Consider the following 22,175-nt stretch of genomic DNA (forward strand, 5'->3'; position numbering starts at 1 on the left):
CTTTGAGCGAAATGAAAGACCGTGTGATATTGCACGTGCTGCAGACCTAAATGAGGCAACGCCAAGAATTACAAAGAATGCGGAGAAAATAAAAACAACTTTCATAGCGGGAACAACTCAAAGTGTAATTAAAATCCATTAGACTAAGACACAAGAACTGGAAGGGATGGAACGGCTGTCATCTGTTTGGATAGAAAATCAAACAAAAAACAAGTTTGCTTACGATAGAAGCAAAAGCATTAGCAATATTTTATTACGTAATAGTCGTAATAAAATACGTAAGCATTTTATTACGACTATTTTATTTAAAATAATTTTTTTACGAATAAAATACGTATTTTATTCGTAAAAAATACTTTTTTAGTATTAAAAAATACTAAAAATACTTTATTATAATATAATAAAAATATTTATTTTTTTATTATTTATTATATTATAATAAAAATATATTATATTTTTTATTACGCATTTTAATCGTTATAAAATACGTAAGTATTTTATAACGATTAAAATTACCCGGTTATTTATTGTGTTTGGTAATGTTTTGGTTCCAAATGTGTGTTCAATCTTGGGTGGTCGGCACCTAACCCCACTTTTCCCATAGGGCCTGTTGTTTATATTGCACGATTTTGCATTGCACGAGAGTTTCTAGGAACACAACTATCGTGCTATACGAGGACAGACTGTACTACAGTATTAAACAAGATGAAGACTGCAGATTTTGTAATTACTACAATAGCACACATGTAGAAGTTGGTGGTGCATGAAAACAGAGTGCAATAGATGTAGTAGTAGTAGTGGCATGTGATGCAAGAAAGCATGTGTATGAGCTTATGCAGCATCAGCCAAAAAAAAAAATTAAAAAATCACACCATTCCCTCCAAATGCCTGTCCAGATCCTCCTTAAATTTATTCAACCTATCAACTTCTACAACGACAGATGGAAATTTGTTCCACCCGCTGGCTAAAGGCAAATTTCTGCACATCTATTCTACATCTGTCTTTTCTTAATTTGAATTTATGCCCCCTGGGTTCGTAAACTGAACAAGTGGAAGGATCCCATCAGAATTCAGCGTGCTCAACCCATTCAAGGCCTTATACACCTCAATCAGATCACCGCGCAGGTGCCTAGCACTGCAATTTGCAGAATTTAAGCCTCTCTTGGTAAGAGAATCCCTTCATTCCCCTCACCAATTGCCCTTCTCTGTACACACTCAAGTAAATCTACATCCTTCCTAAAATGAGGCCTCCAGACCTGTACACAGTACTCAAGGCGTGGCCTGACCATTGCCTTATACAGAGGGATAATCACCTCCTTTTCCCTGCTAGCAAAATTCCTATATATCATTGACAAAACCCCATGACCTGCCCTGGCAGCCTGTCTGCATTGCTCAGAAAACTTCATATCTGCCTACACAATTACTCCCAGGTCCTTCTCATTTTCTACCACCTTAAGTGTAGTACCACACAGTTGGTACGTTTCTCTCGGGTTACTTCTACCCATATGCAGTACTTTGCATTTGTCAAGGTTAAACTTCAGTTGCCACTTTTTAGCCCATCTGCACAAATTATCTAGATCCTGTTGCAGTAGCACACTGCAACAGGATATGTACTGTGATATGTACTGTACAGTACATATACAGGATATGTATATGTACTGTCATATACATAATCATTATATACATAATGATTATGCATATAATCATTATATGTCGAAATACACCACTGTTTTCAGTGTAGAGCTTGCTTTAGAAGCATTATGAAGACACATGTAGCAGTAAATTAGCTTCACTTCAAAAACCAATGTACAAGTTATACTACTTGATGAGCATTCTTCAACAAAATTTCCTGCTGAACCACAGTAGGCTCCTCCTCTATCATTACAAATTTCAGGTTTGATAACATTTGTCATGAGTTCATTTGTGCATATCCTAAACGCACAATGTCTGCATCAAATTTGTTGTGGTCTTTGAAACACATTTCGCTTCAAGTTTTTGAGGATGTGCAATGCCACACGATCATGTTGTGATCAAAGTCTCTCATCTATTCTTTGTAGAATTTTGATGACATCCAAGTGTTTTCATTTGCTCAAAACAGTCAGCAATGCAATGTTTTCAAACCTTTAAAGCATTTGGATTTGTACAAGTCATACTGATTAAACCAATAGCCTTTACATATTGTACAATGAAATGAACCTCGAGTTGAAGATAATTTTGCATAGTCAGCCAGCAATCTGGTCATCAATTTCAATAATCTTTCATTTTTAAATGTGAATATCGCAATAAAGTGAAAAACAAATCAATGGTTGAAATTTTTGTTGTTATAACCAATATAAAATAGTATTAGTTTTGAGAAATCAGTTGGAAACTAATACATTGTTTTTATGTGCAGGGACTTGAAAAAGAGGGTTACTACAAAAAACTTCAATTGTATGCTACTTATGTCTATAGTGACTTCATAATTATTGTATTGTTACTTTTGCTACATATAAAACTTAACGAAGCATTATTTTGTTTTTGACCCTGTTGTAAACTATAGTAATAGCATTTGCCATATAGTGTAAAAGGTTTTTGCTGCACTGGCAAAACTTTTAATGTATGCCCCCTAATTCTGGAATTCTTCATAAACAGTGGAAATTCCACCTTCATTCATTTTACTAACCCCTCTTAGATCCTCATAAAACTCAACTGCATCAAGCTCTGTAGCCCACATAATCAGTCTTTCTTCTTAGTCAATCACACTTCATTTGTTTGGGAATTTATTAGGCAGATCGGCATCTGTGGCCATACGCCACTTGCTCATCTAAACATTCCAATCTCTGATTCTTGAACCCTTTAAAGAAGCTCAATGTCTTTTTTCAGATTAGATGTCCATGAACACAGTAGTCCAAATGTGGTCTTACAAGTGACTTATACAATGGTATTATGGCCTATCTCTACAGGACAATGTTCAATAAATCATCAATAGGACATCACTGGCTTTCACTGCTGCCTGTTTATACTGTCAGAAAAATTTATATTTATAAAATTTTATATTTAGAAAATTTATATCTGTCAACCATCATCAGAAATTCAGTCTTGTGACTGATCAGTTCCTCTGATAAGCTTTCGCCACCTTTGCAGTTTGGTTTAGTTCCTCAAAATTTCGAAGTACTGCTTCATCCAGCAATGTCCTAGTGACAGTCTTTTTTGGTATACTCCTAGGGCATTTTCTCTTCTACCTAGAATTTCCTTTGTTCTTGGACACGTCTTAGTACTTCCACATTTGACACTTTTTCAGCCCATTTAATTTTATTATTAAATCTCAAAGGTCACAAGTCTCTTTTTGTTAGAATCCATGTCTGCTGCATATAGTGCCACTGACCAGATATGTCATTACTATCTTCTTCCTAATTTCTCCAATTTATTCTTGAAAGATTGTTTTGCCATTGCAATTCATTTGATTTCAAACTGGATTGAATCTCATTTTGAAATGAAATATCTTGTGCAAATAACTGCTCCAGTTACCTCAAGTGCTCTACCAGTTCTCTTCTTACTACATCAATCTCAATTCAGAAGGAAATTAACCTTTTACCAATTAATTATTTTCATCACGTTTATCTTCACTCCATACTTCAGCACTTTCTTATTTAGTCTTTTTATCATTTTTTGTAGTGTAGCAGAGCAACCTACTGATCGTCTGCAAACTTAATAGCCTATACATACTTTTCACCAATTTTAACCCCCACTTCTTACTCCAAAGTGCCACCTTTATTAAGACTTCAGCAAAAGCATCAAACAAAGCAGGTGAAAGCAAGCATCCCTGTCTTACTCCTTTTTTAACTCTAGCTTTTCTGTCAGTTCACCCCTCACTCTTATCATCACATTTTGTCTTCTATAAAAGCCATAGATCAGTCCAATAATTTCCTTGCATCCGATTTTCTCGAACAATTGGAAGTTCTCTCCAGATTACTCTATTCAAACACCTTCTCGTAATCCACAAAACCCAGAGGTTTCTTCCCATGTTATACATTTTCTCTCACAACACTCATGTTCCAATAGCATCTCTCATCAATCTGCCTGTGAAAACTGCACTGTGAGTCATCCATAAATTGTTTAATATGACTCTCCATATGAACATTGATAACTTTCACCAGAATCTTGGTTGCAGGGATAATAAGACGTACAGTTCTGTGGTGTTGGCATACTGTTGGTGTCATCTTCTTGAGTATGGGGGATTATGATTGATGTGCAGAATTCTTCCAGCCAACACCCATCCCTGTATATCATCTTTATCAGTTCAAATAAGACTTTCTTCAGATTTTCACCACAGTATTTTAAAAGATCTGCAGGTATGTTGTCAATTCATGGTGTTTTGCTATTGCTGAGGGACTTTAAAGGCTGTGTTGAATTCATTTTTAGATATATCCCTGTTTTCTTGTTCTTCTAGTGGTATATTCCTCCATGGGTATTTGCTTGAATCATTATAAAGTTCAACTTATCTCCTTCAACTTTTCTTTTGTTCTCTGAAGTTCAGTACTGTCATTCCCTTTTCATCCCTCATTTCTCTGGTTTGAATTCCGCTATTCTTCCTCGTTCACTGATTTTTCTATGCACCAAGTCCACCCGACCTTGTTGTTCGAGCAATTCAATCTCTTGACAGTTCTTTGCCCACACTGTTCCTTAGCCTTCCTACAATCCCTATCAAGTTCATTTTTCAATCTATGATAGTTCCTTTACTCATCATAATTTTTTTGGCTTTTCAGTCTCCTCCTCTTATCCATTTTCTACAGTAAAATATCTGTGATCCAAGGCTTCCTCTTAATTTTTTCTCTTACCGTACGTACCCTGAGCCACTGATGGAGCTTTACAAGTCATCGATTGATTAAAGACCAATTTTGCACTAGATCGTTCAGTCTTCACAGCAGCGATAACATTGGTCAGATCTTGAAACACGTTTTGCACTCTCCTGTCTAAATTTCTCAACCATGAATGATTTCCTTTTATTCAATCACTTCAATTTTAGTTCTACATTCATCTTCACTACTGAGTGATCTGAATCTCTGTCTGCTCCCAGATAGGACATTGCTTTCTTTACTTGGTTACAGTATCTCTGTTTAACTAAGGTTAATCATTTGGTATATTCACAAGGATTCTTCCATGTATATCTTCTGCAGAGTGGTGCCTTAAACCACGTATTTGGTACCTTTAGACTCTCTTCTTTACTTAACTCCAGTAAGCATTTACCTCTTATGTTTCTCACACCCAGACCAAAGTTCCCCACAATCTTTTCTTCCCTTCTCTCTCTCTCTCTCTCTCTCTCTCTCTCTCTCTCTCTCTCTCTCTCTCTCTCCAACCACCACATTCCAATCCCCCATAATTATCAAGTTATCTGACTCTTGATCTGGTTTTCCATATTAATTTCTCCAACTGTTCATGTCTTTTCAACTAATTCATCAACACTAAATGAGGTTGGTATATAAACTTGTATAATTACCGTCAATCAAATTTGCCACAAATCTGACCATAAGTCATGTCCCAACTATTTCCACATCTACTAGTGCTCTCATGAATCTTCATGTCATAATTATTGCAACCCCCCCACCCCCGAGCTTTAGTCTCCACTTACAAATTTGCTTACTTCACTCCATCTTGCCTCTGACGCTCCAAGCACATCAATACTATTCCTGTGCATTTCTTTCGACCTTCCCCAGCTTTCCACATTTCAACATTGTTTGTAAGTTCCATGTTCTGATTCCACAAAAGGGATTTCGCACGTTGGTGACCTGGGGAGCCCTGACGCTTCCCCTGCCATGCTAGCTCACTCATCATAGGATTACTTGGGATATGCTTTCTTTACAGGGTAGTTTCCAATTGCATTCCCTGTCCTGTTTTTATATATATATATATATATATATATATATAAACAGGACAGGGAGTGCAATCAATGCATATATATATATGTGTGTGCATTATTCAATTAGTTTTGCACTATTTATTTTTTTTATCTTCAGTAAGGCACCTTTCAATGTCTAGCTAATGCCCAATATATTAATGATTTTTTTATTATCTTAAACAATTTTCATGTTGGTTCTTCCAGGCTTAGCCCCAATGAATAAATTTTAAATTATAGCCAGATAAAATGTTAAGTATTTACGCTATGCTGTAGCATGGGCAATCAGCTGACCGTTAGAACTAAGCAAGTTACAACTGTCAAAATAAATACTTCTATTAAGTAGTTAAATACTACCTGATATCGTGAAAACTCTACTACTTGCTTGCCCATTCCAAAGAAAACTCTACTACTTGCTTGCATGTAGAGACTTGTCAAACTCTTCACAATTTTCTGGTCTGTAGGTTACTCCCACTCTCCTTATACCTTTGCTTCCCACTGGATTGGGCAAGAGGATCACTTAAGGCCCCACGTCAACCCTAGCAGACACCGTGCCTTGGCTACTTAGCTGGCGGGGTGTGCAATGCAGACACTGGCCAGTAGGGCTAGTTTCCTGGTATGTGGAATAGAATACCCAACGAGTAACCCCAACACAGGAATCTTCTCCGTATGATTCTTCATTCTTACCACCTGGGGTGGTTGTTACTTATCTCCCCCTTTATCTGGTGGGTCACCTCAACTGACAAATCCCAACACAGGGACCTCCTCCCTATGATTCTTCATTCTTACCACCTGGGGTGGTTGTTACTTATCTCCCCCTTTATCTGGTGGGTCACCTCAACTGACAAATATCAACTCCCACCCCTAGGCCAGGATGAACATTCTCACCTAAAGGAACCTGTCCCCATCCCGTTTCAAATAGGTGGGTGCCTTCACTACTGTCCCTCTTTCTCTCTAACACTTTAACCCCCTTCCCACTATTCTCATCTGTTTCACTTTTTCTTTTAACTGGGCTCCCGTCTGTAGCCTCTGCTACCACAGGATTTGCCCTGCCGGTGCTTTATACTCACTATGCCTGGCCTGCCTCCTCGTGATGGGTTTATGTGTGAAAACATAAGCCAATAGGCTAAGGGGCTGGATGGACAACACAACCCCACACTAATACAGTGGTTTCTGATTATTTAGAACACATCGGAATAGTGCATTTTGGCCCGAATAAGCGACTGCCCCAACCATGCAAAGTTTCACATAAAAAGTTAAAAATACAGTGGACCCCCGATTTACGATTGATTCTCTGTACGATCAAATCACATTACGATGGACTCACCATAGAATAGTACATTCAATATACGATATGTAGTAAGTGCTGGTCATTGCAATCATGTTTGTGAATTGAATTTTAATTCTATTAAACAGCAATTCCAATAAGCAAAAATAGGAGGAATATTATCCACAGGCTATAAAACTGAAGATAGGTTTTATTGGATCTTGTCAATTAAAAAATTTAATGATACGTGAAAATCAGAAGAATGATTTCCACAGGTTAGCAAAATAAAAATAAATTTATGCTTACGTGCATAGCTTAATATGTACATGCTAACTAGTTGATATTTCTGTACAGTGACATTTGGGGGGGGGGGAGTTAAACACATTTAAAACAGTAAAAAAGATAAGCAATCAATAACATATAACATGGCGAGCCCACGCAAATCTCAAAAGTAACATAATACTCACAAGTGCGAGTAACATGTTATGAAGCTTAAAAAATAGGAATGAAGAGAAGATTCTGAAATTTTATTTATGTTTTTTATATGATTGAAGATTTTGGTAAAGGGGAAAATGCATTTCACCATAATAATGTAAAGACCCACAGAATTCCAGGTGTCATTGTTGTTATTTGATTTTTAGGAGCATTAGCAACTAAGGTCGTATTGCTCTGGGGATATGCAGTGGTCATTCCCTGACCTTTCCACATCCTCCATATTTGGTGGTCATGGGCTCGAACCACGGTCTAAACAAGAAGCATGTGCTACGCATTGCTGCTCCTGCTCACGGGGTACGGAGGTGCCATTCAAAGTGTCGATATTATCTCAAATTCAATAAGATCAGGATTACTATCCATTTATAATGAGATTGCAACAACAGAAAAGCCCAATAAACCGGAAACTGCAAATTGTTTTATGGTTGTGATCCCCAGAAATCCGAGCAGACCACGTGGTACGGTCGGAGGGTAATCTCAAGTGCTGCGGTCTCCTGCCCCGATTAAACAACATGTTGTCCCAATTAAGTGAAGAAAACCCTGGCTATTTTCTCAACAAGGTTCTGTTCTTTAAGATTTGTCCCAAATAAACGGCTGCCCCAATTAACAAGAATCCAATCTACAGAAACACTCACTAATGTACATAAATCTGGCCCCTTTACATTGGTTGTAATAATCAAAGCGCTTGACATGGAGTTGGAGCAAACCCTCGGAGACGCATTACAATTACTATACCTTTGCTTCCAATAACTTATGCCACACAGATTCTATGCTGGGAAGAGTAACTTCAGACTCAGTGAAACCTTTTTTGTGGTCAGGCTGCTTTTGATAAGAAACGTGACCCCATTTCTTTCCTAAATACATTATTCACACCACAGTAGAATCACCCCAATTTCATTAACCATCTCGCCATTCCCAATTTCCAGGTGGCACCACGTTTCTGTTAGCCCTATTATGTAACCACTAGTTGTCCTGGTTAGGACAACTACTTGTGACATAATAAGGCTAATTCGGCCATTTTATTGACAATACCCCTGATATTACAGCAGACACAGTTAAGACTAGCTATTATGCTATAGTTTAATACTCTGGCACATCCCTTTGAGTTATTTAGAATTGTTTCCCTAGCTTCATCTTCCCACTCATTTGAAATGTTGCTATTCTCAAATTAACTTGCTAACATTGGCTACTGCAACAACAAACAAGAATTCTTGAGGTGATTGCAATCATTACTTTGACCTATATCATTACATTAGATAAATGCAGATCTATATGAACTATATACATATGAAATCAGTGGATCGGAAGTGAATGTGAAAGATACAGTATTTCTATTTATGAATTTTAATTATTAATTAAAAAAAGAAATACAGCAAGGTAAATTAAAATAGCAAGTGAGTGTATAATTTAGAACGGGGTGTGCAATCTTTTGCTAATCAACAAGTGAGTGTATAATTTAGAACGGGGTGTGCAATCTTTTGCTAATCATGTAAATTTATATGACAATGTTGTGCAACCCTTGTCTATCTGAAATGTCCAAAATTCAAGCCAGCAAAAGAAAAACTAACCCTTCTGGTTGGTGATAGTACAGCAAAGTGATGTTAAGCTGAAGTCCCTGTTAGCGTACAATACTTAAAATTCCAGACTTTTTAAAGAGAAAGTTAAAGGTCGTGATGGCAGTCTTTTGGGAGTCATAATGAAATGCTTGGGTAACAGATTATATTCTCAGTGATTAATTTGTTTGACATTTTTTGTTAATATTATTAGAACTACAATATTTAAACTTTTCATACAAAATAATACTAATTCAAGTATGAAAGTGGTAGTTCTTTCTCCTAACACCATCTGGTTGTTCCAGCTCAATGGACCAAACTGTAACTGCAACCTTTCAAGTGGTATTTACACATCGCATACCATGTAGGTGACTTCAGAACTTAACTAAAATGGTCCAAACGTTTAGGAATTATGCATAACTACAAGGAATGCAGTCAGCAACATTGAAGATATTGGGTAGAAATCAAAAAGCAAACATGAATGAGCCATACAAGTACTGCGTACAGGTTGTCACCAATTTCGAAGAACCTGAATACCTATATGGGGCAGATCAGTAGGTGTTGCATTTTGAAGGTAAAATGATTTTGATATGGATTAAGCTGATGAGTAAGTTGCATTTCATAGGAGATCAACAATCACAAGCTCACTTGTCTACAATATTCCTCTGAAATCAGAACAGACTGTTACGTTGTTATTTGGTTTTTAGGAGCATTAGCAACTAAGGCCATATTGCTCCGGGGATATGTGGTGGTCATTCCCTGACCTTTCCGCATCCTCCGTATTTGGTGGGCACGGGCTCAAACCCCAATCTAATCAAGAAGTGTGTGCTACGCACTACTGCTCCTGCCCACCTGGCTACGGAGGCGCCCAGAACAGACTGCCAAGATGATACAGTATATAACTTAACCCAGATAATTATCATTAAAAGATCTCATAAGATCTTTGGACAAATTTGCAAATTTGGAGTGAAGGAAGGGTCCCTCACACTGAGGAGTTCATGGTGCAAAGAACTCTTTCATACGGCACATCTCCTACATGATTGTTTAGGATCAAAAGCTAGCATATACTGATTTACCATCTGCTAATGAATTATTTTTTAACTGCACTGTTTAAATCTTAACTTATTTCGTGCTTTTTTTTTTTACTTATTTACCGGCCGTATTTTAGCACTTATATTTCTAAAACAAGAGGGACCTCACTGTGTGAGATTAAACTGTGTTTTCAAAAATGCATCACCATTGAATCTCACATTTTGCTGATTTATGCATCACCATTGAATCTCTCATAATCTACACATTTTGCTGATTTATGAGGAAACTATCTAACTTTCATTGGTTAATACATGATGGCAAACAAAATCTGAAATATTCACAATGATTCCTTCCACACTGTTGCCTGCTAATATTAAAATTAACAGAATTCTGTAATAACTGCATTTGACTAAGTTAATGATGGCAAATTGTAGCTGCTTAAAACACAGCTCTGATCACCCAAATACTTCTGTTCACTCTATAAGTGATTGCCAGAATGGCCAATTATTTAATAAATTATACAATTCTTAATAGAACTTATGTAACTACTACATCGATACCAGCTAAATAAAAATAAGTTGGCTTCCTACTCTAAAGGAGGCACTTGGGAATCTACATGCATTTAATCATACAATCATCTAATCCATACAGGGTAGAACTTCACCTGTATATCTTGTGGGACAGGTAGAACTATCATCTCTGAATGACCCATGCCATTATGGCATTGATCCTTGTGTGGCATCATAGCCATGCCATCTTTTATCCTATCCCTGGGTGTGGGTGGGTCTCCAACCCTGGGACATCCAAACTTTTTGCCCATTCCTACCTCACTCATCTGGAGGATGCCTTCTTTCTTTGTCCTCCCATCTTCTCACCTACCTTTACACCCAGCTCTCATATCCTGCACTCACACATTTCTTTTTTTTAAGGCACCTCTAGAAAGCCCAGGTGACTCTGGGGATTGCCTAACCAGAGTTTGTTCCCTCTACTGCACTGCATGGCAGTAGAGTGGGGTTAGTGACTGGCACCATGGGATCCCACCAGGGGCCTAAATGGCCAGAACAACACAACTTACACATTTTGACCTTTACATAGGAAATGTATACATCACAGTCTTATGCAGGGTTGCGGGGACCCCCACGTGCCAGACAATAAACACTAAATTACCAAGTCATATCTGCTATGTGGTAGAGGTTAGGCGAACAACCCTTACAAAAGCACAAAAGAAATAATATCAATATCAAAAGGAAGCAAAACCAGACGGTATATTTTGGGAATGTGAATAGTATAAATATTCCGTTTTGTTTTATTTTATTTTATATCATTAATTTTATTTTTGGCTGAAGCAGAGTAAGATCATCCCTTGCATCAGTTTCCCTTACTAAAGCCAATACTAACTGAATGACAAATGTGTTTTTCATAACCAAAGTTCCTTTAGAATGATAAGTCGTAATATAAACTTAAAAACAATATTCAAAATTATTTAGAATATCCCTTTAGTTAAAATGTCCATATCTTAACTATTACTAAAAATATGTTTACCTTAAAATGAAATTTTAAACATAATAACCACTGTTACTACTTATTTTACTTAGCAAAATTTAATTGTTACTATACATCTATTTTTTAGAAGCTTATAAAAAATTAATCTTTCTTCAAGAGGCATTTAATAAGGAAAGAAAAAAAAATCTCAGGCATGCTGAAAAGATGTACAAAACGTGAATGTTCACAGTTTTCATAAATAGGAGTGGTGATCAAACCCAATCAAACCCACTAAGATTATTTTTCTGTGTGTAATTTCAGGCAAATAATATACTTAAGATTTAGTTTCTCTGACTTGAAATGGAAATTTACCAGAAAGTCGTACGCATATTTTTGGATATATGAATTGACACTCACTCTGATATCAACCATCAATTCAACCTTTTAAAACATTACGTTGTACACCAAAATGAATTAGAGTCACAACTATATACAAATTCCAGAGCTTTCCTCAGCTATAATTCAACACTAAGCTTTTGCAAACTGTCAGAAGTTAAGAACCAGAAGAACTTTCACAAATAGTCATCAACATTATGACCACAGCAAATGATAACATGATTTCTCAAGAAAAAGAATTTTCTGAATCTCATGAAAACTTATGCAATTCATATTAACCACAATTGACATGTGCAATCAAACCTGAAATGAGAACCAATTCTTAAGAATATTAAAATCCGACAATTTATACATAAATACTGAAATAGTAATTATTTTATCAGCATTAAGATAATCAGGAATATATTTTTTAGTATACCTTCTGTATACTAAAAAATAAAGAAATATATAAATAATAAAATAAATACAACTTATCATGCTATAATGCATGATGCACTAAAGCGCACACATTTTCATAAAAACAGTCAGGTATAGGTTTCAAACTCTATACATTACCAATACTTACTACATTTTTATACTTATTTTTATCAATGCATATGGTGCTACATTGGGTAAATAATATAAAAATTCAAAGGTTATGTTATTAAACAGAAATTTCTTAAAGTAAAACATGGGGGGGGGGGGGTTATCTTGTACTGGGTCTCTCTCTCTCTTTTTTGTGTAAGAATGTTTTATGCAAAAAATCACTTTAGTAGGAATGAGTGTATGGTTAATTGCTCAGCTTTTTTTTTTTTTTTTTTTTTTCCTGTCTTCTAAAATAAATTCAATTTTCAATATTGGGATCATTTTCTAATGATTTTAAGCTTGCTAATTATAAAAACTGCTTTTAAATGAATTTGATGTTTGTCTATCATTAGTTGTCAAATCATCTTGTATTCGCATTATATCTTTAACTGTTAACTGGCTTCCTTGGCTTTAAAAAAATTCATCAATTCATCTGGTGCAATTTCCTTAAATCCTACTTCTTGGAGAAGCTGTACAATCCCTTCAGTTGTTATGGTAATCAAAATTTTATATACAAAAACTCTCAAACTGAATGACATACTTTGGGTAAGCTTGCTCCAAATTCTATTCATATTGGACATTGCATTAGTGTTAAAATCCTTTCAGTTTGACTGAGCCCTAATATATTAGCATTAGTAAAGGCATATGATGCAAGAAAGCAAGTGTGTACAGCATCAGCAAAAAAAAAAAAAAAAAAAAAAAACCTTCCCATTTCACCCATCCATTCGCTCCTAATATTTGTCCACCTCTTCTTTGAATTTAGTGAAGCTACCAAACTCCATAATGACAGATGGAAGTTTGTTCCAGCAATATACCACTCACTCAATAGCTAAAGACAAATTTCTGCACATCTATTCAACAACTGTCTTTCTTCAATTTCAGTTTATGCCCCCTCAGGTTTGTAATTTAAGCAATCCATCATGATTGAGCCTGCTCAATTCAGCCATGGCCTCATACCTTAAATCTGAGGTGTATGAGGCCTTGGCTCTCAATCAGATCACCTCGCAGGTCTTGTCTTGAAGCCTAGTTTGAGATGCTGCAATCTGCAGAACTTAAGCCTTTATTCATAAGAGCACCCCTTTGTTTCCCTCACCAGTCTTGTTGCCCTTCTCTGTACTCCTAGCAATTCTACATCCGTCCTAAAATAAGGCTTCCAGACCAGTATGCAGTACTCAAGGTGTAGCCTGACTATTAACTTATACAAGGGGATAATTACTCCCTTATCCATGCTAGCAAAATTCCTGTATATCATTGACAAGACCCCATTAACTCACTCTGTCTGCACTGCTCAGATATATGACTACACAATTACCCACAGGTTTCTTTCATTCTCCACTTCCCTATTTGTACCACCACCCAGTTGGAAAATTTCGCTGGGGTTAGTACTACCCATATGCAGTACTTTGCATTTGTCAATGTTAAATCTTAGTTGCCACTTCTCAGCAAATCTGCCCAACTTTTCCAGATCCTGTTGCAGAAGCATACTGTCATTAACAACGCTGCCAATCTTTGTATCATCTGCCAACTTTGACATTAAGCTTGATATATATTCATCAATATGACTGATAAATATACGAAACAACAATGGGCCCAAACCCGAACCCTGGGGTGAAACCACTAATGCTCTCATAATTATGGATAAGGGTTTGTTTACATCCTTTGCCACCTCCTTTAATAACTGGATAGACCCCATCCAACCCAGGTGCATTTTTCTTCTCCACTTTGCTCTCAGTTATTACAAAATCATTCAACTTCCTGTTAGAGTTTCATAAACATCTGTCCTCCTCCTTGAATGTAGATGCAAAACTCTTTTAGTTTGACAGCTATCTGAGAATGATCATTGTAATGATCATTACAATGAAACCATTACTATCAAGTGGACCAATCTGATTTATCCCATTCCTGTTAGAGTTTATATAAATAAAGAAATATTTGATGTTTTTCTTTGCATTCTTGGCCAAAGACTTATCATATTCTGCCTTTGCTTGCCTAACAGTCTTTGTGACTTGTTTACAGACTAGTCTGTGTCACCTAATAATTTATATGATCCCTATGCATTTTTCTTCTCTGCCACGGTCTCATTAGTTCATCTGACATCCATTTGGGTCTAAATCTTGAACAGTATTTCTTAATTGGTATGAAAAGCCTAGTTGCTTCCGAGATTAATTCCTTGAGTGCTTCCAATTTAGAATTTGCTGTTGGTAACAACATCAGTTGATCCCACCGTATAGAATTTAAAAACTGTCTGAGACCACTGTAACCACCTTTACGAAAACAAAAACCCTTTCCTTTACCCTGGACGGTATTTACATTTTTAAGTAAATCCCACATCAGTACAGTGTGATCACTGCCACCTACTGGTTGCTTTATCTGTAAATTCTTAATGCATGGATAATCACTGCTGATAATTAGATCAAGAGTGTTGTTCCCTCTGGTTGCCTCACTAATATGCTGCTGTAGAAAATAATCCTCAAATAAATCCACAAAAGTCTTGCTAGCGTGCAAGTGGTCAGTCAAAAGTTCAAGTCAACATCTGGAAAGCTAAAACCCCCATTACAAGACATTCTGATTTACTGGCCCATTCTATTTCTCTGCACAAATGTTTATTCTACTCATCAGTCATTACGCCTAGAACCCTCATTTTGTTTTCACAGTTCTTATTACACAAAACTGACACAATGTTGCGCTATCTACATCAACTGGATAACAGCATAATTCCTCCACCCTTCCTATCCTGTCTGTACACATTGTACTCCCCAAATTCCAATTCTGCATTTTTTCTGCCTGTGTGACACCAAGTCTGATATCCCTATAATATCCACCTTTGATATCTTGACCAGCACTTCAAATTCATCAACTTTATTTACCCTGTACGTGCACCTGTTCTTACTCTAAGTTGCTCTAACACAGTCCATGTATTTACTTGTTTCATGACTGCCAGCAGTTCCTGAAATACCCAGCTACTTGCTTTCCGAGCTCCTGCTCATTATAACAGAAGCAGTGCAAGAATCACTTCCACCTCTGCCTGCAGCTACTGTTAATCTATTAGTCTGTGAATCCCCGCCCCCTCAAGCTAGCAGTTTTCCGACACACCTAACATTGCCATCAAATATTCTTTCACCCTTTCTATTTAAGTATATCCCATTCCTGTAGAAGCAATTGTTCCTGTTAACAAGCAGAGACCATGCTAAAAAAAAATTCTACCCCATGAGCCTTGCACAATTTGCCCAGGGTGAACTGAGGAACAAAGCTCTCATTTATAAGTTGCACAATTGTTTTTCTGAAAAGGTAAGCCTTAAATGTTACTATGATGCCTTGCGCCCTAAAACAACTAATGCTTCTTGTCCAATTTGTTTTCTTTCCTGCAATTATTTCACAAAAGGTATAAAGTTCCCCTTGTCAATTTTTATGTAATCCTTCACATGATGCACCAATAGTAGTTTTAGTTTCACTTCACTAATGACATTGGTGAAGCCATTTACAGCCGAAGCTTAAGTAAATTATAAGGGTTTTAACCCCAAGACCATTCACTTCTTGTACAGTGGTTGTGTGAGTGTGTTTTTGGGTTTCAAAAATTTATTTAACATTTTGGCCACTTGTTACTTTTTGCACTACACTCACTTCTTTTGCTGCATCACCTTTCCTTCATTTGCTACTTCAAAATTTCACTTACAAAATAAACAGCATGCATTCTCATTCCCAAGGGATGTTTTTAAATAATGGCATCGTAAGGACTAAATTAATATTTCAAATTACAGAAGTATAGCAAATCGGACAACAGTAATTAATTAAACTAATTTAATATGTATTATTTATATAAAGATGGCTGAACTCTCTGCCAACACACAACACACCAACAGCATTAGCAATAATAAAGAATTTTTATTTTAAAATAAATATTTTTGTTTTAAACATGATTTCTTAAAATTCTTTTTAACTTCCAGAAGAATGATGTTCCAGCAAAGAAAAAAAGCCTGGAAGTACCTATAGAAAAGGAGTGCAGCAGAAACCAAACAAATATGAGAAAGTGGAGACACTGTAAAAGATGGGTCATTAATTTACCTGACAGCCCTCTTTTGAATGTAGTTTAGAAGCCTGAAAAAGTTTTAGGAGCACCACAACAGACAGGGGAACAATATTATATAGTACAGCAGATATAAAGTTTGTACAGTTATGTTGTTTAGAAGAATACTAATGCAAAAACAAAAACCAGTTGTTTTGATTCAGAGTAATCAATATTTGTGAAGCGCTTATGCCAAGACAATAAAAGTCGGAGAACCTCTAATACAGATGCCATCTTGTCTAGACATCTACAAATTTTGGAGATAATCGCTGGAACAGCAGACTCACAATGGCATTTTCTTTCAAAAAACTACCTTGGGATTCACTTCAGAGAGTAACTACCATCAGTCATCAACTTTATCTACAACAGCAACTGTTCCGTGCAAATGCACAATTCTTAGGTTAAATCTTTCCATAAACTCTTGAAACCATCTATGACTGGCATTAAAATCTGTGACTCAAGCAGTGCTCAACTGTGCATGCTTTTGATTGGATGCCCACATTGTTATGCATTAATGAATCACGTGGTCTTAATCCTTGTAGCTGTAATAAAACAAACCAATTTTATGCATTCTTTTATTTTTCCCAGTTTTGTTTTATAGTATGCACAGTTAAATTCAACAATTTAAGAGCACATGCAATCTGCATTACATTTACTCCATGATCAGAAATTGTAATGTGGTTGTGGATTTCATGCCCATAAACTTCTTTTCTGCATTATGCAGTGTCAAATAAAATTTTTCTGCTATAAAAAAACTTTTCTGCAGATAAATGTAACTTGAAATGTGCACTGCAAGATGATGCATTATAGCAGGATAAGGTATAATAATAAACTATGCAACCAATAAAAAAATATTTTGTTATTCTCATATCTATTGTGAAGAAATTTTGCTGCCATTATAATCAAATTTATTGGAAAAAAAGAATGAATTATATTCTTGCAATTACTATAAGTGTGCTTTCATCTTTTTGCTGACAAAAAATTCAACAATTTAAGAACACGTGCAATCTGCATCACATTTATTCCATGATCAGAAAGAGTGTAACATCGTATATGGATTTCATGTCAGCAACAACAAATCCTAAAGAATGCTTCCTATTCTTAAACACTAATATTGGCACAGGCAGGATTCCTATCAGAATGCTGTGTTTCTACATCTGAAGCACAGTTTGAAATGGCAATTAGCAGTAGTTATTATTCAGAAATGAAGTCTGGTGGTATATACTACCAACAGCATTTTTAAAGTAATTTATTGTACTATAAAAGCAATGACAGTTCAATGAAATAATGCAGGCCCATTACAAATTTATATCTCCTATATATATATATATTCAATTTCATGGTGAAGTCTGGGGAACTAAGAAAAGAATAGCCAAACCATATACGTACAAATCTTTGGTCAGAAGGATCTCGCTCTCTGTTTGTTTCAAATCCAATTTAGTAATTTGTTTGGATAATAATACTGGGTTGAGGTGAAATGACAATGCTTGACCCTTTTAATATACATTATTGAAAATGTAATGGCTTGGCAAAAAAATTTCAGTAGATTACTACCTTCATGTCAACAAAAACCAATTCGTGCATTTATGCATAATACAAAATGTAAAGAATATGCATCCCTCACATTAAATATTATGCATAAATGCAATTAAGTCATGTAAAAAAACATTACATACTGAAGAAACATCCATCATAGCTCTTGTATAAATTAATAAAGAAAAATGAAACCACTCGACCTCTTTGTTACAAAAGCATGAATCCAGTATATTCACAATGAAATAAATGCTAAAGCCACTTCTAAATATTCATTTAATTCTGATACCTAGCATGCTAATTGGTTCCCATTATAAAAAGCACTTTTAAACTGGTGTTTGCAACTTTGGAATTATATATAAACCTTAACACAACATAAATGAAAAACCTGTGAAAGCTTTTAAAGCATTACAGTGAGGTTTTATGCAGTGTTTTTCACTACTTTATACAAAGTTTACTGCAGCAACGCTGAAGAGTAATTCCTTCAAAAGAAACTAAAATTTTCCAATTCCCATTACTTGCACTGAAGAAATCATTGAAAAACAAAGAATATTCTTCTACATTAACTAGTTATCAATTCATAATAAAGAACTGCAAAATAAGAAATTAAAGTATTTATGCCTGTGAATGAAATTCACTATATTCAAAAATTTATACAAGAAAATCAATTTCCTTATTTTCCAGTATCTAACAATCTTCATGCTGTGAAATTTGGAATATACAAATTGCTCAATATTCTTTTGTGGGGGGGCAGGGGAACGTGGGTTGAATGTATTCATTTTACAAAGAAACAGGAATTTCTCAAATAAGGTCATAAGGGAACATAAATGTTGAGGTGAAATGACAATGCTTGGTTAATATTAAACACTGAATGTGGTAACATGAGGCTGGTCTGCAAATTTCAAGGTGGCTGGGGGCAAATTATGGTGAGGAGTAAATGACTACAGTGGAGAAAACTATATAGAGCATTTAAGAGCTCTAAATATGAAGGTGAATAATATGAATATTAACTACCAAACCAGACAATTCTAGTAAGGAAGCAACTGTCTAGTTAACTGTGAAATTTTGATTTTTCTAAATTTAACTGTATATATTACCAAAAATATAGGCAATGAATTATCAAAAGCCATTATTATAAATCAAATACTGAATATGTCCTTCAAAATAACAGAAATCCATATTTTTGTGATGACAGCACATGGTTACAATCGCTGCCAACAATTATGCCAGTAAGACCTTGTCAAGTGTGATAGTTATCTAGCAACATGACTTTTTTTTTTTTTTTTTTACTACATGGAAAATCCACATCCATAATATTAGTGGTTGATGATTCCTGAATACTATCAACTAAATGGTCAGTTCTCCTCTTCTGTCCAATATATGATGGGAGGATTATATCGAGATTTCAAAAGAACAAATATTTTAACATCAATGCATCAAGTAACTATCCCACCCATCAAAGCTTCCTATTAGACCAACTATTAGTATGGATCAAAAAATGCTATCTTCCTTTTCTATAAATAATTTATAACCAAGAAATATTTGATATATTAGTTTAAAAAAAAAAAAAGTGGAATCCATTATCACTTCATTCTGCATTAGATTGCTGAAAAAGACCATAAGCCTATATTTATATAGGTACTTATATAATCACATATGAAATTTAGTTATGCACAATCATATATGTAAGAAATACAAATTGAACAAAAAAAAGAATGAGGGGTACAGTACACTGGACTAGTTTTAAATAATGAATGACTAGCATTCCACACAGAAAAATTAGTAGTGTCACTTGAATTTGTATTTTTCATGGAAATTTCTGGGCTTTAACTTGATGAAAAAGACTCCTATGGATGGAAACACATTTATTGATCAATACACAAATGATGAGGTACATGAGTAAAAACTATACATTTAAGAAAAACTGGATAACAATTTGCTCCAAATAAAACATGAAAATGAACGACTTTTCGATGGAAGGCTTGCTAAAAGTAATGATTAAACATCACCGTGGACATCACATTGAAGCCCACAGTTACAAAGAGTCACCAGTTCTGAAACTTGTAACAGTAAGAACTACACAAGTCCATATTATAATTCTGACAGATGAATACAGTCCTACTGGAATTGTTCTTTCCTTCAAGCAAGGTTGTGGACACTTGAACATCACAAAATGCAGCTACGATAATTTTCCAAACATGTACACAACAATTGCAATCCTGTTAGCTAGACAAGAAATGTGCTTCTAGTAATGCTGTAAAGAAACAAAATTTAATATTCAGCTGACCTTGCTGGATCTGCAAATGAGACCTCAATACAGGCGTACTTCGATACGACGGCCATCAACATGCATGCCATTCATCAAATCTTTAAAAAAAATTAAGGATTTTTTTTTTTTTGTTGGAAGAGTATGCAAACCAATAATTCTAATAAAGTAGAAATCTTACAAAGGCAAGAATAGATATGAAATCCTACATAAACTTACCTCTGTAAGCAACAAAATACACAATTGGCATTTGTAATAACAGTAATGAATTCCAGAATTAGTCCCCACAACTCATTAACAAGTCATATTCTCTTTCTCACTTACACACTCAATCTGAAATGTTTCAATCAATCTACACTTTCTTTACATGTACGAGTTCCAATTATTCCTGACAATAACTCTCAATGTCATCATGTTGGCACTCAAATGAAAATTAAGTAACAATATACCTCTCTTAATGGGAAATTCTACTTATTTTCAGCTAAGATACATCAACCAGGCAGCACTGTGTTGGAAATGATTGTCATCAGCAGGCAACCCTAGAAGTGCAAGAGCTGGCAAACTGGTTGGTAAATTCTACTTATTTTCAGCTAAGTAACATCAACCAGGCAGCACTGTGTTGGAAATGATTGTCATCAGCAGGCAACCCTAGAAGTGCAAGAGCTGGCAAACTGGTTGGTAAATATTTATATCCATATACATTTACTACATTACATTTACAGAATCAGAAAATTTAACTATGATACCGGTTAGAACAATAGTTGACCTACTGTGAATTCACAATATTTCTGGAATTTTCACACACACGCATGCAAACTATTTTGCTATCACGAGAATTTCTGAACCACTTGAGGGCACAGATTGTAATAACTACCTGCTATCTGCTTACATTAAAATACACTGCCTGCAGATGCTACAAAGGAACAGCTTTAGTCCTTGTCACTTCAGCTTTATCCTTCTGTAGTTTTTGATTCATTTCACACAGTTAGTTCTTGCAAGTATAATCAGTATTATTGTCTACATAAAAAGACCTCCCTTTTCTGTATGTAGATTTTCATCCCACACAACACACTCAGTTCCTACTAAACCAGTTGAAATTTCTTGCAATGTAAGAACACATGGTTATATATTGCTACTCAACTGGCTCTGCATTCTAGAGCCTCTAAGGTGGCTCTACACTCAGGTGTTGATATTCCAACACTCAGAGGTGTCGGAATATCAACATTCAAATAAGAAATTGGACAAGTAGCCATGTTAGGGTAATTTCAACTATCACTGGTTTTCAGGGCCTTGGAGAGAGAAATAGTTTAAAAACTACATATTTGTTCGACCTTCCGTTAGGATAATCAATTAGCAAAGTTGCATAATAAACAAAATGGTCAATTTCTTATTCAGAAATGAGCATCCATATATCTCTCTCTCTCTCTCTGTGTGTGTGTGTGTGTGTGTGTGTGTGCGCGCGCGCGCGCGCACGCGTACCCAAAACTGTCACTCACTCATAAAAAAAAAACGATAAACAAATGACTCTGCCGATCCTACATACAACCACAAGCACAATTACCATAAAAAAGAACGACAGTAATTTAAACTTTGAATGGCTGAGTATATCTAGAATATCAAAATATTTAATTCATGCATTTCTTACAAGTTATGAAG

The 22,175-nt window shown here is 35.5% G+C and overlaps 1 protein-coding gene across 4 annotated transcripts in view; it reads right to left on the reverse strand.

The window, feature by feature from the left end:
• The window catches only part of LOC150090491 (myelin expression factor 2-like), a 301,982-nt gene that overhangs the window by 184,799 nt on the left and 95,008 nt on the right, over positions 1 to 22,175 (reverse strand). For 3 of the 4 annotated variants that reach the window (XM_090371207.1, XM_090371198.1, XM_090371185.1), the window contains one exon: positions 20,104 to 20,620. In XM_090371207.1, the coding sequence (XP_090227333.1) occupies positions 20,565 to 20,620 (56 nt within the window). In that variant the 3' untranslated portion in view covers positions 20,104 to 20,564. Of the gene's footprint in view, positions 1 to 20,103; positions 20,621 to 22,175 lie in introns of those variants that run through there. The other variant, XR_016546846.1, reaches the window with a different exon arrangement.

The sequence above is a fragment of the Mastigoproctus giganteus genome, chromosome 1, assembly GCF_048544385.1.
Source record: "Mastigoproctus giganteus isolate SK-2022 chromosome 1, ASM4854438v1, whole genome shotgun sequence".
In the NCBI taxonomy this organism is placed as follows: domain Eukaryota; kingdom Metazoa; phylum Arthropoda; class Arachnida; order Uropygi; family Thelyphonidae; genus Mastigoproctus; species Mastigoproctus giganteus.